The 21,657-nt window shown below is 50.2% G+C and overlaps 1 protein-coding gene across 1 annotated transcript; it reads right to left on the bottom strand.

Annotated features, from left to right (window-relative positions):
- Window positions 1–2,331: 2,331 nt before the first annotated feature.
- On the bottom strand, window positions 2,332–19,498 carry E2F2 (E2F transcription factor 2). Its single transcript, XM_036746318.1, has 7 exons — window positions 19,208–19,498; window positions 13,299–13,413; window positions 9,390–9,609; window positions 8,524–8,682; window positions 8,092–8,206; window positions 6,310–6,490; window positions 2,332–3,237 (listed from the first exon to the last, which is right to left on the bottom strand). The coding sequence occupies exons 1-7, from the start codon at window positions 19,496–19,498 to the stop codon at window positions 2,993–2,995; spliced, it is 1,326 nt and encodes a 441-aa protein (XP_036602213.1). The 3' UTR covers window positions 2,332–2,992.
- Window positions 19,499–21,657: the final 2,159 nt, after the last annotated feature.

A 21,657-nucleotide genomic window follows, 5' to 3' on the forward strand; every position in this document is an offset into this window, starting at 1 on the left:
GACTGATTAGAGATGGTCCCACTATCCACAGCTCCAAGGGACTGCTCCCCTAGGAGGACCAGGATAAGAACAGCCAACATTTACAGCATTTTAGTGCTTTTTCAAACATTCTCTCATCTGATCCTCACAACTTCTGAGGGAGATAATAATTGGTCCCATTTTACAGGGATGAACAGGATGGCAGGAATGAGCATTTCTATACAGCTCCCTACGTACTGGGCACTGTTAAATGTTTTACAAATATTTCACTTGATTACAGATGAGGAAAACTGAGATTGGGGGTGACCTATGCTATTACTATCCCCTTTTAACCAGTGAGGAAAATGAGGTTCAGAGGTTGTGACTTGCCCAGGGTCACACAGATAGAACAGATCGATGGCAGGATTCAAACCTGAGTCTTCATGTCAAGCCCAGGTCTGAGCACACCCCCAGTTCCATAGGGAAGTGCTTCTGATTCTGTGTTTTTGGTTTTTGAAGAGGGAATGGAGAACAATTGGGGTTAAGTAACTTGCCCAAAGTCACACAGCTAGTATGTGTCAAGGCTGAATTTGAACTCAGGTCCTCCTGACTCCAGGGCTGGTGCTGTGCTCACTGTGCAACCTAGCTGCCCCAACTGCTTCAGATTCTGACCCCGGGTTCTGGTGCTCACCTGATTTCTCACCCTCATCCTCTCCCTCCAGAAGCTAGGTCAGGGCTCTGCCCTGTACCAAAGGACCCAAAGAATGAATCCAGCAGATTTTTTCTCCTTCCAAGATTCCCTCAGGAGACAAGAAAAGTCAATTACAGCCCAGTTCCCCATCTGAAATCCTCCTTTAGCTTTAGCTGATAGAAAGCTAATCTACCCCATAGTCCCTTCCTTGAAGATTGTGCAGATGAGATGCCTCTTCTCCCCCTGGAAAGTTGTTCTCAGACTAGCAAAGTTTTCTGCCAAGTCCAGTCAGCTCTCCTCTTTCCCCCCACCACACAAGGAGTCAAAAGGGTCTCTGGGTGCTCCTTGTATCCCAACTGGTTACCCTGGGCTTCCCACCTGGAGGACCAGAGCTCCTGGGTAACTGCTGGACGGGACATAGAGAACGCTGGCTTGGCTGTAATTCCTCAATGAAGGAGCTTAACTGTGTCCAGGGGTGGGGGAGCTGACTGACCCCAGCCTCTTCTTCCCCCAATAAGGGGCTGTTTTTGAGCCAAGCCAAGTCAGGTGAAACCACAGCAGGATCAGCCCTCCTCTCCCTCTGAACATGGAGCTGGGCATATCTCTTCCCAGATGCCACTAAATGGGGCTCACCTGAGCCTGGCTCCAAACATCCAGCACTTTCATCTCCAACCTGTCAGTAAAACCAATCCATCCCCGGCTCCAAGGGTGCCAAGCAAACACACTCAGGAGCAACTGTATTAACTTCACATTGCAAACGAATTTAATGCCACAAATTTCAACTTAAAAAAATAAAAAGTGCTTCCCAGCCCAGTGCCAAGAGGGCTTGGGTCCACACCCCCCAAAAAAACCATATCTTTGCTGGCAGCCCCCAATCCCCCATGGAAGGCGACAGGAAGGGAGAGTCGTCTCAGAGCCCCGAGGAACTGGGTCACAGCAGTCACCTAAGGGCACTGAATGTCAGCATTTGTCTGACCCCCCTGGTGGGATGACAGGGCCTCAACCCCTTGGCCAGTGGAACTTAGCTGAGGGATGTGAGTAGATTCTCACAAAGGTGGTTGGTAAGGGGAGTGGAGGGGAGGTGGAATGAACTGGGGTCTCCTACTGGGAACTACCACCAACTCCATCCCCCTACAGGTAGTGCTATTACATCAGAAAGGATCAAATCAAAAAATGGGAGAAGGAGGCTGGGGTGGGGGGATGTGAGGGGAGTGCTAGAGATGGCTCAGAAGTATCCTAACAAATCAGGACCTTCAGACTAGGTGGGAATGCCACACACATCTCCTACCACTCCCAAGTGCCTTTTGGGAGGGAATACCAGTCACCTTCCCATCAGTCACATCACAGGCCACACACATCAGGGGCCTGGATCATCGGTGGCAAGACAGAAAGGGCAAATCTCCCAGGCTTGGAACCTGTGACTGGCTGGAGGTGCAGAGCTGGCATGGAACAACTCCCATCGGGCCCTGGAAATAAGGCAGGCCCCATCTGTTAAGGGAACCAAGATTCCTTCAGCTGCCTACAGGGTCCTGGTCTGCCTAGAATGGGGAAGGGAAGGACCTGGATGGCCAGTCACTGGCATAGCTGGTCTGGCCAACGTTCTGCCAGGCTCCTCCCACAGACAGACAGATGGACACATGAACACACACACACACACACACACGCACACGCACACGCACACATGCAGCCCTCCCCACTAAGGTATTAGAGCCACCCAGGAAGTGGTTGAGTTGGGGCAGGGGTATGGAGGCAGGGGACTGGCCACATTGGGGAAAGTATATGTTTCTTTAAAAGAAAACAAAAACCAGGGAAATGAATGTTTTCCCTGCTGAACCAACCCCTGGGAAATTGGGCAAAATATTGAAGCAATTCAGACCTGAAAATCCCAAATAAATAGAATAATGACTAAGTGCATCGTGGGTTCCAAAGCCCTGAGGCACACCAAAGCACCATTAACTTGGATCTAAACCCCTCTGAGGAGTGGGTTCCCACCAGGAAGGAGCCCCTCCACCCAGCCGGGGAGCCAGGGAGAGAAGCGTTACCTGGGAACTGATCAGAGATGGGGATCAGAAGGAAAAAGAGCAGTCCTTACCCCAGGCAGGACATAGAGGGAAGGCAACCTGCCACCCCTGCCTCACCCCATCCAAGCCCTGAACACCATCCCACAAACAGGTGCTGCCCCAACTTTGCTGCTACTGGAGTCTGACTCCTGGAGGGTACTGGGGAGCTATGGAGGGCCTAAGGGGAAGGACGCTCCCCTGACCCCAACCTCCAACCTCCCCAGGCCCAGAACAGCCACTCTGAGCGCCTGGTGCTGATGAAGAGGCGGAGAGCCGAGGATACTCAGTTCCTCAGTAGGTCTCCCAGATCGTAGGATTCAAAGAGGTCACTGACCCCTTCCCCACCATCCAGGCCCCACAGGTAGTCCTCCTCATCCAGGGGTGGGGAGAAGGTGACCAGAGGCGAGCCACTCAGGGACGAGGACAGGAGCTGGTCCTCCGTCTGCTGCAGGAGTGGGTGGGGCAGGTCCAGGAGGCCTTCGTTCACCTCCAGCAGGGCCTGGGACGGCTGGCACTTCAGAGCCACGGCTAGGGAGAGAGACCAAGTCATCAAGCTCCCACCCCACACGGGACGCTCCCTATCCCTCAGGGAAGAGCAGCCCTACAAACAGGCTGGCTGCTAAAATCTTCAAATGCCAGGCCAAAAAGGATCTCACAAGGTGAGACCTCAGGATCCCAGGCCTAGAAGGGACCCCAGGGAGTAATTAGTTTAACTACAAATTAGTCCCTGAATTTTACAAATGAGGAAACAGGCCCAGAGAGGTAGATTATCTCAGGATAATTACAAAGGCAGCCATCTTCCCTTATCCGATACCACTGAGTGCTAACCTCGTCAGGGGGTGAGCTCCCTGTCACTGGAAGCCTCCAAGCCACTGTCAGCTGGGGGGGTTCTTGTCCATGTACACTCAGACAGCCTTAGCAGTCCCATCTAGCTCTGAGATTGGGTGATCTGACCCCAGAACCTCTCCATTCTGCAGATGGGCGAGTTAAACAACCCATCAAAGATCATTAAGTTAAGGCCTGGAAGAATATAGTCACTTTCCTGGGGAAGAGTCAATAATAAGCATTTTTTTGAGCACCTACTATGCAGCAGGCACTGTGCGAAGTGCTTTACAAACATGATCTCATTTGATTCTCACAACTCGGGGAGGCAGGTGCTATTACAGTGCCTGTTTTATGCTTGACAAGACTGAGGAAGACAAGTGACTCGCCCCAAGTCACAAAGCACTAGTAAGTATCTGAGGTCCACTCTGAACATAGGTCTTTCGTGATTCTGTGCTCTGAGCCCTATGGCGCCACCTACAGGCTGATGTCACACCTGCCTAACATCACACAGCAGGAAGAGCTCTAGAAGGGGCGGGGAGGGGTCCAAAGTTCTCTCTACCCTGTCTTACGCTCTGTATCTAGATAAAGGAACGGAATTTTGGAATTCCCACTCCCCCAAAATACTACCCCTCTCACTATGACCCACCATCCTAAGGATGCCTAACATTCTATTTTTTAGGAGAAAAACTGAGGCTTCTTATCGTTGGGCTCCCCCTCCACTCCTAGAAGATGAAACATATCCTCCTTAAGCCCCAAGTTCATAAAGGCCTAAGGTTTTACCTTTCTAACAGGGGACTCTGGAAGACCAAAGAAGGCTTCACTTTCCAAAGGGCACTTTTCCTAAGGGCAGAATGTCAGGCCCTGGGGCAGGCATTCTAGGAGGAAGGATTCGGGGAGGTGGGGCTTTGCTGGCGCTCCCCAGTCTCTTCCCCAGCTCTGGAAGGGCTGTGAGTAGGCCTGGTACTCCCTCAAGCCAGCCTGGGTTGCATCACCTTCCTGCCCAAACTCAGAGGGCTCCTCCCACCCCAAACGGCAGCTCAGTAGGTAAAGGCTGCACCCCACCCCTGGCTAAGGTACTGGAGGAAGAGCAGGGTGGGGCCCAGGCCGAGGCCAAAGAGATGGGGAACTGGGCTGGAGGCCAGGGGAATTAAGCAGGGAAACGGGGCGGTGGCTCCTGGATGTTCCCAGGGGATTCTGAGTCTCGAGAAGGATGTGGGGTGAAAGGTATCAGACTGGGAAACTCGCAGACCTAGTTCTCATTTTTGTGGCCCCTTTGAGAACCTTGGTCTCCTCAACTGTAAAGTGACCCCAGCAGGTTTCGAGGTCTCATGAAATAATGGATGTAAAAGCCCGCCAGGAGTCAACACGTCTGACTCAATGATGTTATCGTCAGCCCAGTATCAAGGCCTGGGGGCTGTGACTTACAGTCTTATCACTTGGAGGGGTGAGGATCTGTGGGGAGAAGGCGGGGTCCAGAGATGGGAAACCTATCCTCCTGTCTAGACCTCAGCCCCAAGAGCCCCAAGAGCCCCTGCGAGGAGGAAGCCAGGAAAATCCAAAGGTTTTCAAGGTCCTATTCAAACCCGACCTCATTCAGGAAGCTGTTCCTTATCACCTGTCACTCCTGCCTTGACACCCCTGGAGATGGCACATAGGGCACATGGAATGGAGGCAGGTAAGTGGTGCCAGAGTGAAGACAGATAGACCAGGACACAGGACAGACCTGGGTTCAAGCTTAGACACAGATACCTCCTGGCTGGCTGTGAGACCAGTCAGCCTGTTTCCTCATCTCTGAAACGGGGACATTAATAGCACCTCTCTCCCAGGATTGTTGTGAGGGTCAAATGACATAATATACATAAAGCACCTGTAAACGTTAACACGTCAGACAAATTCCAGTTATCCTTATTATGTATGCCATGCACACGGCACTCCTTCAATGCACCAGGCAGTGCAAGTTATCTTTGCACACACACAAGGGACAGCTGGGCTACAAGGACCACTGGGCTAGGGTCCAAGAACCAGCCATCACCAAGGAGCGGCATGGTCGGGGGAAAAGCACTCACTCAGCCTGTGTTCTACTCTGTAACATGAACGGGAGCACAGGAGACTCTGACCTTCTGAGTTCTAAGAGCTCTCCTGGCTCTGACATCCTGGGTTCTAAGGCCCCTCCCAGCTCTGACATCCTGGGTTCTAAGGCCCCTCCCAGCTCTGACATCCTGGGTTCTAAGGCCCCTCCCAGCTCTGACATCCTGAGTTCTAAGGGCCCTCCCAGCTCTGACATCCTATGTTCTAAGGTCCCTTCCAGCTTTGACATTCTGTGTTCTAAGATCCCTCCCAGTTCTGACATCCTGTGTTCTAAGATCCCTCCCAGTTCTGACATCCTGGGTTCTAAGGCCCCTCCCAGTTCTGACATCCTGGGTTCTAAGATGCCTCCCAGTTCCAACACTGTGTTCTAAAGGTCCTCCCAGCTCTGACATCCTGTGTTCTAAGGGCCCTCCATGTTCAATACTTCCCACCGAATCTGTGATTCAGTGACTGCGATCAGACTAAGTTTCTCCATATCCCCTCCTGGGCTCTAAATGTCCTATACAAAGTATGTAATCAAGGAATCCTTTCTGATGATCCTTATCATAGTAAAATTAAAGTCTAAGCTTAAGAAACTTTTTGGGGAGCTTCAAAGGCCTAGAGTCTCAGAGTGGGGTGATGGACTTGTGTCCTCCTTTACTCCCAGAATGTGAGGAAAGAGACCACAACCCCTGGCTCAGCACCTACCTGAGGGTGCAATGAGATCCAGGCCGCAAGAGCTGCTGGGGCTGCTGGGCAGGCCAGTGAAGGGGCCTGGGCCAGAGTGGGCAGCCACCTGGGAGGGGCTGCCTGCCTCTCTATTCTCCTCCGGGCACAGGTACACCTCAATGGGTCCGTTGGTGCTCTTCAGGTAAATCTGCAGGTTGTCCTGGGAGAAGAGAGAGGAAAAAACGTCTCCAGGGCAGGTTTGCTGGTGTTTAAGAAGCTGGGGAGCCTGCGAGGGCCTTTGTCTGAGCTTGGTCTGCCCCTCAATGAGCCCTCCTCCAAGACATACACACAGAGTAGGCACACACACACACAGAGTAGTTGTATGCACATACCCCCACCCACACAGTAGGTACACACACACAATAGGCACATACAGAAGGTGCACACACACAGTAGGCACACACAGTAGGCATATATACACACACAGTAGGTGTGCATACACAGACAGTAGGCATATATTCATTAGCATAGAAACACTAGGCTGGAAGTCTGGAGAAGCTATAGTCTATCATTAGCAGATTGTGGGGCTGCTGGGTAAGTCATTCTCTTACAACAGCTTACATTGCTGTGGGACTTTTAGGTCAGCAATGTCCCCTAGGGACATGATCTCATTTGATTCTTACAATAACAGGTGGAGTGGGGGCTGTTATCCCCATTTTACAGATGAGGAAACTGAGGCAGACAGAGGTTAAGCAATTGCTGGGGGTCATAGCTAGAAAGCATATGATGCAGAGCCTGAATCCAGGTCTTCCTGCTTCCAAGTCTCCCACTGGTATCTATTTTGTCATATTGTATTAGAAAATTTTTAAAGACCCTCCCAGCTCTGACATTTTGTGTTCTAAGGGCTCTCCCAGCTCTGATATTCTGTGTTCTAAGGCCCCTCCTAGCTCTGACATTTTGTGTTCTAAGGGCCCTTCCAGCTCTGACATTCTGTGTTCTAAGGCACCTCCCAGCTCTGACATTCTGTGTTCTAAGGGCCCTCCCAGCCCTGACATTTTGTGTTCTAAGGGCCGTCCCAGCTCTGATGTCTTGAGTTCTAAGGCACCTCCCAGCTCTGACATATTGTGTTCTAAGGCCCCTCCCAGCTCTGACATCCTGTGTTCTAAGGCCCCTCCCAGCTCTGACATCCTGGGTTCTAAGGTCCCTCCCAGCTCTGATGTCTTGAGTTCTAAGGCACCTCCCAGCTCTGATGTCTTGAGTTCTAAGGGCTCTCCCAGCTCTGACATTCTATGTTCTAAGGCACCTCCCAGCTCTGACATTCTGTGTTCTAAGGCCCCTCCCAGCTCTGACATTTTGTGTTCTAAGGCCCCTCCCAGCTCTGATATTTTGTGTTCTAAGAGCTCTCCCAGCTCTGACATTTTGTGTTCTAAGGCCCCTCCCAGCTCTGACATCCTGGGTTCTAAGGTCCCTCCCAGCTCTGATGTTCTGTGTTCTAAGGCCCTTCCAGTTCTGACATTCTGTGTTCTAAAGTCCTTTCCAGCTGACATGTATGTTCTAAAACTGTCTTACTGTCCCACTCACCACTATTACTCTGTCTCCTCAGGTCTCTGATCTGACATTCCACGCTCTAAAGCTTGTTCCCACTCTCACGCTCCTAGGATACCATCAGGCTCCACGAAACATTGCATGAGAGTTCCCTGGACTGCTGGTGACCATAGCGCACATAGGTGCCCAGGGAGCCTGTTGGATGACTGATCCCCTGTGGGGGGTAAAGCTCCCTAAATCCTGGATTTCTAGTAGAACAGTACAATTACCCCTCACCTCCCTCAGGTCCGGGACTTCCAGGCGAGTCTCAGGAGGGGCCTTCACAGCAATCACCGTCTGGTCCTTGAAATTTCCTATAGCCCGGATGTCCTGGTAGGTTACATAGGCCAATGTAGAAGCCAGGTTAAGGGCAATGGGAGTCTTGTCAGCTCCAAGCTCCTCAGTCTGGTTTTCAAAGGCCCTTCCCTATTACTCCTTGACCAGCACTCAGTTACTCCTTTGGTGCCATATGTATTTCCCTATCTCCGCACCTTTGCTCACAACCTTCCTCTACCTAGAGTGCATTCTCTACTGGTAACCTCCATCTGTTGAAATTCTAGAGGCTTCCAGGACCTTCCCCTTGGGTGAGAGCAATCTCACTCCCAGTAGGAGTCCCCCTTCCCTGCCCCCATCCACACGTCCCAGACCCCCTCCTCAAAAGAAGGATATCTCTGGTTGGTCTCATCCTCGGTCAGGTTCTTCAGATCCAAAGTGCAGTTCTGAATCAGCTGGTCCAAGATCCCCTCAGTGTTGCTCAGCTCCTTCAATTCTTGCCCCAGGGTCTGCTGCTTCCTGGGCCCAGCTGGGTCTTCAAACATTCCCCTGCCTCTGGGAATAGAGAGGCCCACACCCTCACTCTTAACTCCTGGGCAGGCCTGGTCCCAGCATCGGTGGGCCTTGAAGCTGGAGGGCAGGTAACACAACTGGGCTGGCTGCTGAGTCTGGCCCAATCCAGATTTTCACGCTTAATATTTGAATGAAGTGAGTGCAGAAATGACTTCATTGCTTCACTAGATCAACAAGCACTAAGCACCTACGAGATGCCAGGCACTCTGTTTAGGTGCGAGGGAACACAAAGAAAGAAACCTGCCTGCCCTAGATGAGCTTCCATTTCTTTTTTTTTTTTTTTTGCAGGGTAAAGTGACTTGCCCAAGGTCACACAGCTGGTAAGCGTGTCAAGCGTCTGAGGCCGAATTTGAACTCAGGTCCTCCTGACTCCAGGGCCGGTGCTCTACTGACTGAACCACCTAGCTGCCCCTTGGAGGGAGCTTTCTGATCCTGGTTTCTAGGAGCAGGGAGTCGGGGAGGCTTATTGTGACCACCCACAATGCTCCAGGGATCGCACCAACAGCCTCCTCCCCCCCAGACTAATAAAGGGGCTGGGATTCCACAGCTCATCCCTCAGCATCCAGGCCTCCCAGCTCAGCTCCTTGAGGGTCTGGGGTCCTTGCCTTCAGGCCAGGCTCCCCCCCCCACCTCAGCCAGGACAGACCTGTCCTCCTCCTCTTCCCTGGGGGTCCCTCCCTGCCACTTACACCCACTGGATGTTGTTCTTGGCCTTCTTCCGGATGAGCTGGATGCCCTCCAGCACGTTGGTGATGTCATAGATGCGCCGTTTCTGGACTTCCAGCACCTCGGCCGCCCAGTTCAGGTCCAGGACCCCATCCTTTGACTCACTCAGCAAGTAAATGAACTTCTTGGTGAGCAGCCCCAGGGATGTATCATACCTTGTTTTCTCACCCGGGGACTTGGGGGCTGGTGAGGAGGGAGAAAAGAAGGCAAAGACCTGGCTTAGGGAATCCTAATTCTCATTTCGTTTCTTTTTTTAAATTTTGTTAAGTCCTTCCCAGCCACTTCCCAGCTGTGTGGCCCTGGGTAAGTCCCTTAAACCTGGCCTGCCTCGTTTTCTTATCTGTAAAGTGGGATAATAACAGCACCAACCTCCTAGGGTGGTTGTGAGGCTCAAGGGAGATAATCAGCGCAACGTGCTTAGCCCCGTACTTGGCACATGGTAGGTGCTTTAAAAAACCCACTCACTCCTTTCTTGATGTTTTTTAAAAAATCTTCTTTGCCTCCAAACACAGGCATTCCCCCTGCCAAAAGCTATCCCTTGTGATGAAGAATAAAGAAAAGCAGTAAAATAGTCCCAGGCCCTCCAAGAATAGAGGTGACGACAGCCAGGTGGCCACTAAGCCTAGAGTCAGGAAGAACCGGTTCGAGGCTGGCCTCACATACTTACTAGCCGGCAAGTCACTTTAACCCCTCTCTGCCTCAGTTTCCTCATCCGTAAAATGGGGATACCAGCTTCCTCCCAGGGTTGTTGTGAGGCTCAAATGAGACATTTGTAAAGGTGCTAGTTATTATTAACCAGGCACAAACAGGATATATAGAGAGGATAAAACTGAGATGATAACCAAGGGGAAACATGAGCCCTGAGGGGGATCAGGAAAAAGCTTCATATAGAAGGCTGGTTTTAGGGAGGCCTTGAAGGAAGGGTATTCCAGGCATGGGGCACAGCCAGGGAAAATGCCCAGCATCTGGAGATGGGAGTGTCTTGAGAGACAGCAATGATGCTGGTATTAAGGGACGGAAAAATACGAGGAGGAGAATAAGATGGGAAGAGTGGGAAGGTTAGAAGGGGCCAGGTTATAAAGGGCTTTCAAAGCCAGAGAGGAGAAGGAGGTAATAGGGAGCTGGCCGAGTTTATGAAATAGGAGAGAGGCGGCATGGCCAGACCTTCGTGTTAGGAAGGTGATTTTGACATCTGAGTGGAGGCAGGGCCCAGAGTGTCTGGGAGAGATTGGAGGCAGGGAGACAGACCAACCAGCAGGCTCTGGCCGTTGTCCGGGTCTGGGCACCACTGTTTAGGCACTGATAAGCTGGAGGGTATCCAGGAGGCCACCCAGGATGGTGAGGAACTGTCAGTCCGTGTCACCTGAGGAAGAGCAGCAGAAGGGACCGGACATGTTGGGAGAAGAGACTCCTCGGATGGAGACAAGGACATTTAGTGTCGGGAAAGACTTCCCCAAAGCAGAGGGATCCAAGAGTGGAATGGGATGCCTTGGGAGATGGTGGCATCTTCAAGCACAGACTGGATGACCACTCATATAATGTTACACAAAATATTTGTATGGGGAGAGAGTCTAGGCTGGACCAGGTGATCCCTTTTGGTGGTAAAAATTCTGTGATTCTGAGTTTTAAAACCTTTAAATATTGTTTACCAGTAAATTTTGTTATTAATAAATTTAATTATAATATAATATTAATAAACATTTGAATAGGCTTAGGTTAAATTAATTATTAATACTAGTTAGGTAAACAATGAATATTATTTATTAATAATATCCATTATATTATTTCTTATTAAATCTTCTTTATATTTTATTATCTGATAATAGTAATTATATAAATATTAATAAATTCATTATAAATGCTATTTCTTATTAAATCTTCTTTAAATATATTATGTTCATCATCAGCGCTAATTATATAAAGTATATAAAATAAATGTTAATCATTAATAAAAATCTGTTTTATTACTTTATTAATTAAACCTCTTTTAAATGTATTTAAAACCTCTTTTTTAAATAAAACTGAAAAGAATTTGAATCCTGCCTCACTTACTAGCTGTGTGATCCTGGGCAAGTCAGTAAACCTCCCTTAGCCTCAGTTTTTACATCTGTAAAATGGGGATAGTCATCACACCTAAGTCTCAGGGTTGTTGTGAGGGTCAAAATAAATTAAAACATGGAAAGTGCTTTGTAGACCTAATAGCCATTACTGCTGTTTTTCTCTGAAGTCCTTTCCAGACCTCAGAGACAAGTCCCTTGGAAAGGTGGTTGATACTTGGACAAAAGATTTTTTATAGGGGAATGGATTAAGGATGATACCTGATGATAGGACAACTCCAACATGTGATACCTTAAGGGTGTCCGTTACCTTAAAGACAGAGTTAAGTCGGATATTGTAAGACTTAAGAAAAACTTCAGTTCATTCATATCTCTGCCTGGCAAGACAGGTACCAAGCCCTACACCGCTCCACTGAGAAAGGATTAAGGTACTGGTGAACTGAAATTTAACCCCCGGAGTGAAGGGAGTGGTGCAGGAAGAATGGGGCGGGGGCGGAGAGACACGACTCTAAAGCTCAATCCTGGAATGGTAACCCAGCCTGCATTTTAAAACATCCTCTCTTAATTGAGGATTCCTATCAATGTAAACTATTTTGGAAAAGAGTCATTTCAAAGGGCACAAGGGACTATGCCAGTTGGGAACATCTTTCTCCAAGGTAAAAGCGGATTTAATGTTAAATGAATAGAATTGTTCCCTGCAGACTAAAACCCAGAATACTGTAGTTGTATTCATCGGGTTTTTTCGTTGCAGTCAGGTTCTTTGTATGCCCGGGGTCTTGCCCTTTTATGGATAGATTAATGGAGGATGAATTAAACATACCCATCCAAATTATAGAGGCTGGGCTTTTGACTGCATGCCCACCACTCTTTCCATAATACCACCCAAAACCTCAGGTAAGATCCTGCTATTATGAGCTGGCCTACTTTGGGGTCAGGGAAGCCACTCAATGGTGGAACGGTGGCCAGCCAGTTCTCAGGGTCTCAGAATTATGGGATCTGGGAGTATGTGGAATGAGGGAGAAGAATGGGGGATCATGGGACATTTTTAAAGAAACAAAACCATCCAGGAGCTCAGAGTAAGCTACTTGTGCCTCAACATACCAAGGATTGGTGACTTTATCAGAGTGGGTAATAATAGTTCCCAATCATATAGCACTTCATTTGGAAAACACTTTCTTCATCGGTACCCTGTGAGGAAGATAGTATAGGTGTTGGCCCACCCATTTTCCAGATGAAGAAACCGAGGCTGAGAAAAGTTAGATGACTTGTTTACTATGGTCATAGAGCTAGGAAGGTTCAGAACCCAGGTCTTCCTGAGCCCTCAGGGAATATTCTAACCCACAGCACACTGAATCACCAAGGTAACTCTTCTGCACCTTAGCTGAGGCTCTTTGAGAATTGCAGTGGCCAAAGAAAATGATGTCCTGGCATCCAACGTGGCATAATGAGCCCTTCCCTCACTTAGTACTCAGAGGACAGATGTCACAGGTCTCAGAGCAATCTATCACTGGGCCCAAACCAGAGGGCCAGGTCACCTGTCAGGCACCATGCGATATCCAATGCAATGAATTCTAAGACTTCTCCCAGCTCTAATCTTCTGTGTTCTAAGGGCTCTCCCGGTTCTGACATTCTGTGTTCTATGCTTGTGACTCCTGAGAGCCAGGACTCATGGTTTTTACGCCTTTGCGTGTCCATGCTCACAATGCGCTAGACACAGAGCAGAGATTTAGGAAAGCCAAGCTCATTTGCACATTTTGTTTTCCTAGCCAGGATCCCCTGGACCATCCCCTTCCTGTCATGCTCCGGAGCACTCACTCTTGGGACTTGGGAGGCCATCTCCTCCTCTGCACTTCCCCTTGGGGGTCCGAAACTCAGAGAGTCCCTGCCGTCCCATCCCCTCCAGATCCAACTTCCTCTTGGCCTTGAAACCCTAAAAACCAAAAGAGGGAAATCAATAGAATATAGAAACAGAACCAGACCCTCCCAGGCCCCACACCCTCTTTCTTGGTGCCAGGACACTGAAGCCACATCAGTGCCTCAGTTTCCCTATCCTTGCTGGAGAAGCTGTGTCTAGCAGGGAACCTCCAGGGGCTCCATAACGTAAGCCTTGACCAAACAGACCAAAATCCCCAGAGGGGGCACTCCCATCTTCCAAGTTCTGACCTGGAGTGGATCTGGCCAAGGATTCCTGACTTGTCCCAAGGAGCCCCTAAGTATGTGCTGTGCTCCAGGGGAGGGAAGCCAGTGTTTGGGCAAGGGCTCAAGCCAGGGGTGGGGGCAGAGTGGAGAAAGCTTTCATAACCACAGAATCAACCATACAAGGTTAAAACCAACCAAGTCAGTTGCTGGGCTGAACCTCTGAAATTCTCTCTTCATTCACACAGTGAGAAACAAACCCAGAGCAGGTGAGTGACTGGCCCAAGGTCACACAGCAGAGTATTGGGGCCGAGACCAAACTACTTCCCCACAGCCTATCTCAAGTGGCTGCAACAATATTATGGCAGGGGCGCGGGTAAGGAGAGGGTTCCCCTTTTTTGAACAATCTGTTTACCGTGTGTGAATTGCAATTTCTTTAAGTTCACGTACAAGGCTGTTGTTTATCTTTGTACCCCCTACCAGGGCTGGGGGGAGGAGCATGGGGTTTACAATTGTTTGTGGGATGTTCAAGTCAGCACCCCTGGGCCCATTGCCTATCTCCAGGGGCCAGTAGGGGAGGGCTGGGCAGGGTAGGGTGGGGCTGGAGAGCAGCCTCCCAGCTGGTCCTTATCAGGGTAAAGCTTCACCCACAACCCCTCCCCCTTAGCAGGGCTTCCTGGCCCTGTGCCACCTGCTCAGAGCCCAAGCTAAGCACCCACAGGGCACCAGGAGGCCAGGGCCAGAGCTTCCTGAGGGGTGGGTGCTGCCACAGCACCCCAGAGCCCAAAGGGATCTTTGAGGGCGAGTCCCTCCATCAATCCATCCACCCATCCATCCACCCATCCAGCCCAGCCGTCAGGGCCAGCAACCGAGGAATCCCCTACCCCAGCCTAGTTTCCTTTCTCCACCCATCCTCCCCAGGCTTGGGAAACACCTGCTGGGGAAATCAGACCACGGCCACATCTGCTCTCCAGGGCCCAGCCCTGGGGCCCCAGAAACCACAGCCAATCACAGGGGAGGGGAGTCTCTGCTCATGGGAGGGTGGGGTACCTGGGCTTTAGTGCGAGGATAAATATTAAGTAATAAACAACAACAATGTAGAAGTGCTGGAAGGTGAGAGGTCCAGTACTGCCCCTGCCCTTGCCCTGGGTGACCTACTACAAGCAATTTGAGCCTCACCTGCCCCGCCCCCCAGACTCTCAAGTTACACAAGAACAGTCTCTCAATGAAATCACGGGTCTTAATTTAAACAAACCTACCCCATTTTGATGGCATGGAAAGGACTTGCCCTGCAACAACCCAATGAGAGAAGGCATGCAAATATCACGTCCATTTTACAGATGAGGAAGCTGAGGCCTAGGCAGGCAACTCTTAACACTAAAAAGTGTCTAACTCCTTTCCAGGTGCCTCTCCCCGGTGCTCGGGGTTTGTCAAAAGGCTCTCAACTCCAAGAAAGGCCAGGACAGGGAGAGAGGGAGAGAGAGGGTGAGAGGGGGAGGGAGGGAAGAAGGGGGGGATGGGAGGGGGGGAGAGAGAGAGAGAGAGAGAGAGAGAGAGAGAGAGAGAGAGAGAGAGAGAGAGAGAGAGAGAGAGAGAGAGAGAGAGAGAAGAAAGTCCAAGGCTAAGAGGAGGAAGCAAGGATGGGGCCAGGGAGGGCAAAGGCCCCCTGGGGGTGGGGGAGGGGAGGTTGTCAGGAGACCTGGGTGTTATCCCTGGTTCTGGCACTGAGTGAATGAGTAATAGGGGCAGAGTCTTTGACCAACTTCTCTGGGCCTCAGTTTTCTCCTCTTCAAAGTGGGGCAGTGGAAAGTTATCTAATTCCACAGAAAGACAAAGAGAGGGTGTTTGGACCAGCATGTATGACCAGACCTTTCAGTATCTGTGATGAAGATTGGATATTTTTGGAGTCATAGATCCCCTAAGGCAGGCTGGTGAAGCCTATGAGCCCCTTCTATGAATGATGTTTTTAAACAAATAAATAAAAATCCATAGGACTAAAAAGGAAACAAATTCTATTAAAATGCAGTCATTAAAATACATGTTAAAAATGGAAAACAAGTTCACAAACACCACTCCCCTTAAAAAAATCTATCTACAGACCCCAGGTTAAAGAAATCCCAGACTAATTACATCTTTTAAAAGTCCTTCTCAGCTCTGACATTCTGTGTTCTAAGGGCCCTCCCAGCTCTGACATTCTGTGTTCTAAGGGCCCTCCCCAGCTCTGACATTCTGTGTTCTAAGGGCCCTCCCAGCTCTGACATTCTGTGTTCTAAGGGCCCTCCCAGCTCTGACATTCTGTGTTCTAAGGGCCCTCCCCAGCTCTGACATTCTGTGTTCTAAGGGCCCTCCCAGCTCTGACATTCTGTGTTCTAAGGGCCCTCCCAGCTCTGACATTCTGTGTTCTAAGGCTCTTTCATTCCTAACATCCTATGATTCGAAGAACCCCGAACCACAACCTCATCCAACAAGAGCAAGGGGACCCTGTAGCAAGGACTCCCCACTGCTTTGGGGGGAGCGGCCAGCTCTATGGCCCTACACCCAGAAGACCTGGCTGATGGCATACTGGAGGCAAAGGCAGTAGGAGAGGAGGAAATGGTCTCCATTTCTAACCACCTCTGAATACGGAGCTCTCAGCTACAGGAGCCCCAGGTGAGTTAGAAGAAACCAGCCAGGGGCAGAAATGGACAAATCCATTGCACACCACCCTGCAGTACCCATCACTGTACTCTCCATCCCCTCCCACCCCCACTACCAATGTGGCACCATCCCCCACCCTGCCAGTCACCCCCCCCCCATACCTCAGTAGAGCCCAGCTGCCCAGGCCCAGCCCCCTGCAGCTGCAGCAGCTCCAGGGATGTAGGCCTTTAGAGGCCCCAAAGGGCTGTCACATCCCCAACAGATAAAAGAGGGAACGGTCATTTGCATTACAGAAGAGTTTTCGATTCACAAAGAAGTTCATAGACAGTTAAAGCAGAGCCTCCAGACTTAGGAAGCCAGAAGCCCCCAGTTCTGGTCTTTGACTCAATTAATGACCCGGCCCGAGTTAGGCCATCGGACTGGATCTAAGGGAACGACCTGGAGAGGCTTTTTACACACTTTAAACCACTAGACTAATGTTAGCTAGTGTCACCTGAGGTCTAATTCAAACCCCATTTCACAGAGGGAGGAAACCAGAGCCCATTGAGGTTAAGCGGCTAGCTCCAAGTCCCACAGGTGGCGAAGTGGGAGCCTCAAGTGCCCCGTCTCCCAATTCCATGCCAGTTTCCACTAAATTCTACCACGAGGAATCTCTCTTGGGCCTTAGGGCATTCAATTGGTCCCAAAGGTCCTCTCCAGCAGAAAAGTCCCTGGCTCCCCAGGCTCCCACCAGCTTCCATATCCTATGACCCTATCATTCTTTGAATTTAAAACGCTATTTATACATATTCATGGTTCAGGTAATTTCATTAAATACCCATTAGCACCTTAGCTGACCAGACCTGACCTGACCCTCAGGGAATGACTGCTAGACCACAGAATAAACCTAGGCCAAAAAAAAAATAAATAAAAACAAACATACAAACAAAAAAGAATAAACTTAGACCAGAGGTGGGGAACTTGCAGCCTTAACTGAATCCAAACATCACAGAATTAATCTCCTTAATAAAAGGATTTGTTCTGTAAAACCTGGACTCAGTCAAAAGGCCGCACCCAAGGACCTAGAAGGCCACATGTGACCTCGAGACCCCAAGTTTCCCATCCCTGACCTAGACCTGTCCAAGGAACTCAGGCCTGAGTGGAAGGGGGTGGGGAGCAGCATAAAGGCCACGGGTGCCAGGGGAAGAGATAGGGAGGGCAAAGGAAGGGGTATTGAAGAAAGAACCCCCAGGCAGCTGGGGTGTCACGGAAAGAGCCCCAGCTTTGTAAGTCAGGATTACCTGAATCCTGCCACTAAGTAACAGCAGAATTCTAGATGAGTCATTTCAACACTCTGGGCTTCTTCTGTTCCATCTGTGAAATGGGCATCCTTTAAAGAACCACTTCTCAGGGTTATCAAGAAGTCTAAGGGAGATAGGAAAGGTGCAATCTTTGGTGCCCTATACGTGAGCTACTGCAGAGGCGGTCTTATTATTATCGTGGAGAGCCGGCTTCTGGGAAAGGAAGACAAGCTTTAGTCCCAACGCTGACCCTTCCTGGCTGGGCCACCCAAGACAAATCCTTAAACCACTCAGTACCTCAGGCAACAACGTAAGACTAAAATGGAGAGAAGGTGCCCGATTGTACTGGTAGATACAAGTTCCCTATAGGGCGGAAATCAGATTTCGTTCCTATCCCAGTTAAAAAGCAAGCTCCCTGAAACTGGGGTTTATTTTCTCACTGTTGTCTTAGTATCCTAAGAGATGCTTAACAAGGGCTGGTGGATTTTAGTGACTGTTGTTGAAATCCTCCCTTCTAGGAAGCCTCAGCAGGGCTTGGAGGTGACCTTGGGCTCTCCAAGGTTAGCTACACCCATCCTAGCAAAACTGGAGGGAAAGCCCAGCCCGGCTCAGAGCTGAGACCAGGATTCTGCCTCTAAAGGAGTTGCTTTTTTTTTTCTTTTCAAAGTGTAAGATGATAATTGGACTATCCAGCCCTGCCCTAAAGGTTGCGTTACACCAAAGGTCCCAGTCAGAATATAGAGTTCATTGGCAAAAATTCAGTTCAGGGGGCACTGTAAAATCAGGGCACACCCGATGGTTTGGTCTGGAAAACCTCCAGGTCACACCCTTTTAAAAGGAGGAAGCAGGGGGTGAAGAGTCTCAGCCATGGGATCTGGGGGTGGGACAAGACCTGGGATTACACCCTAGAAATAACATGGGAAGTGGCTGTCAGGGTTAGACCGTGGGAACATCTCCCCCTTCCCCTAGCCCCTTACTCCGCTGGTCTCTCCATTCTTGGCCGAGCCTATGTGTTTGTATGGTAGAGCTGAAGTCAACAACCTGCTTTCCAGCCCATGATCTCCCCTCCCACCCCCCACCAGAATGAGAAAACTGAAGGCCCGAGAGGGAAAGTAATTGGCCCATTCTCACGGCTCCTGCATCTCACTGGGGTGGGGGCGCAGATGTCACTGAAGGCCCGGGGAAGAAACAAGGCAAATCAAAGCGACCCTAATAGACACACACCATTGCTAGAATGAAGGAATCCTGGACTGAAATGCTTCGAAGAGCGAGGACGTTCGAATGCAAAGTGCATGAGGTCCGGGGACCCAGCCCGACCACCTGTGACCATGGCCAAGCCTCTATCCCCCGCGGGGCCTCAGTTTCCATATCTGTACAGGGGCACGTGTCAATAGGGCAGGAGACTCTGAAAGCTAAAATCGGACCTGCAAAAGAGGGGCACGTGTCCCTAGTCTCACTGGCTTGGGAAGCGGCACGTTCAGTTAAACCCTATTATCCACGAACCTTCCCAAGGTGCCCCCTCCCCATTTACAGATATGGACCACATAAAATTCCAGAAAGCCTGGGGCTCCGACCTGCCAAAAGTCCGGCGCTTTTCCTGAAGCAGGAGGAGAAACCAGGGATAAAGGGAACAAGAAAGGAGAGAACGAGGGAGGGGTCCCCGGGTATTACCGGCAGCCGGCCGGCGGAGGCGCGGCCGGAGCGGATCCCGGGCCCCTGCGGGGTGGCGTCCAGACAGCTGCCCGAGGCGGCGGGGGCGACGGCGGCCACCATCGGTGGGTACAATGGCGTGAAGTGGCTGACCGGGACCGGGCCCCCCTGCGGGCTGCGCACGTCGGGCGTCCACACCGGGCTCACCACTGGCAGGGCCTTCTTGATCTGCAGCGGCTGGGGAGGCTTGTGCTGTCCGGCCGGGGCGGAGCCCCCCGGAGCCGGGGAGACCCCCTTGGGGATCCTCAACATCGGGCCTGGGGTGACGATCTGGAGACTTTGGGGAGAACGGAGGAGCGCACACAGCTGGGGCTTGGGAGCCAAGCGGGGGCTAGGATGTGATGGGCATGGTCGGCCCGGGTCCGAGCCGGTCAGGCAGCCGCAAACCCCAGAAGGGCGGGGAGGGTAGGAGGGGCCCACGCCGCCTCCTCCAGGCAGCCCCGCAGGTGAAGCCTGGCTTGGCTCCAGGACCCGAAGGGGCCGGGGCCCCTGCCGGGTGCCTGGAGGCTGCGGGGCTCACTCCGCCGGGGATAGGCCCAGATTGGTCCCCGACCGCGCTCCACTTGCGCCAGTCCTCCCTCCTTTCTCTTGGTCTAGGGCTCCTTTTTTTTTTTTTTAGCGCCAAACTGCGTGCCGCGAAATTCGGATCTCCCGCGGAAAATAGAGCTCCTGGATTGGTCAGAGCAACACGCATAGGCTCCGCCCAACGGAAAGGATACATTCTGCCAGGAGTCAATTGCAACAGTAGGTTCTTCCCCTTAAAGGGGCCGCACCCGTAGTCTCCTAGTTAGCGAGGATCTGTGCTTCTCTTTCGTTCGGGGCAGGATTTGCTGCTCCTAGGGACACGCAGACCAATAGTTTGGGGATATTTAGTTCTCAAGGAAATGACGGAGGCAGCTAGAGTGAGGCAGGTTGGTGCCAGGGCGTGATGTGGGAGGGGGAGGGCATCTTTGCCCGCCTCACTCGGGGTCATCGGTGGAACAGTTTCCTTTTCTTCCCTCCCATTTCTTTTATGTGTATAACAGAGAAAAAACGCTTTAAAAGTAGGAGTGTTATTATCCACTTTCCACATTTTTGTTTGTTTTATTTTTGTATCCACAGTGCCTGGCACAGGTCAAAGCATATAGTAAGAGCTGAATTTGGTTTTTCATAAGCAAGTTACAAAGGAGCCTAGGCTAATACTAGGCAGAAGAGGAGGCATCGAGTGTGACCCTTCTCCTCCCCAGGGAATCCTAGAGGACCCAATCAGCGGCCTTTAGGGGGCAAGTGCCATCTAGAAGTCTAGGGCCACTCCATCAGATAGCCGGCATTGATTCCAAGCTAAGTCAGTCTGTCCCCAAGCATTAATTAACTCCTACTCGAATGGCACTTCTAGGCACAAAATTATATTCGGAAGCTAGAATCATCAAAACTGTTTGGCAAATAATTTAAAAAAATAGAAAAAGCAGATCAGTGAAACAGTAGAAAAGCAAAAATCAGAAAATCATGAAATTCAATCAACTAGAAAATATAAATTAATTGAGGAAGAGTTGGGCAACTCAGGCAAGAGTTGCTGGGGAAACTGGAGAGCAGAAATAGCCTTACACCAACAAAGAAAAGTGGATCTGGAAATGAAAGGAACATTGGAGGCCATGTAATCCAACCCTCTGCTTTTACAGATAGGGACCCTGAAGTCCGAAAAGGTTACCAACATTTACACAGTGTCTGCTCTGTACCAGGGGCTTTGCAAATATTATTTCATTTGATCCTCACAACAACTCTGGGATGTAGATGCTATTATTACCGCCCATTTTACAGATGAGGAAACTGAGGCAAACGGGGGACTTGCCCAGGGTCACACCGACAGTACAGATCAGAGGCTGGATCCGACCTCAGATCTTCCTGACTCTATTTCGGGACACTCTATTCACTGTACCACTTAACTTCCAAAGGTCACACTAATAGGAAGGATCAGAATCAGGATCTGAACCCAGGTCCCCTGACTCCAGAGACAGTGGTCTTTCCACTGTGTCGTTTATACCATATTTAACAATAAGCTCAAATGAATATTCATCCTGAATATCAAAGATCACACCATTAAAAATTAAAAGATAACCAAATCAGGTGCCTTTCACAGATGGTGAGAGGGAGAATTTTTACCTAAAGAAGAGAGAGCAGAGATCACAAATGATGGACTAGCTTATTTCAGTTTCACAAAACTGGAAAGCTCTGCATGATCAATGTAGCCGCGATAAGAAGGGAAACTTGATAGGGAAAAAGCCTTTACAGCAAATATATGGTAAAGATCCCTTATCCAAAATATAGAGAGAATTAACATAAATATATAATAAGTAAGATTTAAAAGCCATTTTCCAGGAGATAACATAGTCAAAGAACAAACGGGTTCTCAAAAACCTGTAAGCTATTAACAG

This window comes from Trichosurus vulpecula, chromosome 2, assembly GCF_011100635.1.
Source record: "Trichosurus vulpecula isolate mTriVul1 chromosome 2, mTriVul1.pri, whole genome shotgun sequence".
NCBI classification, from domain to species: Eukaryota; Metazoa; Chordata; class Mammalia; order Diprotodontia; family Phalangeridae; genus Trichosurus; species Trichosurus vulpecula.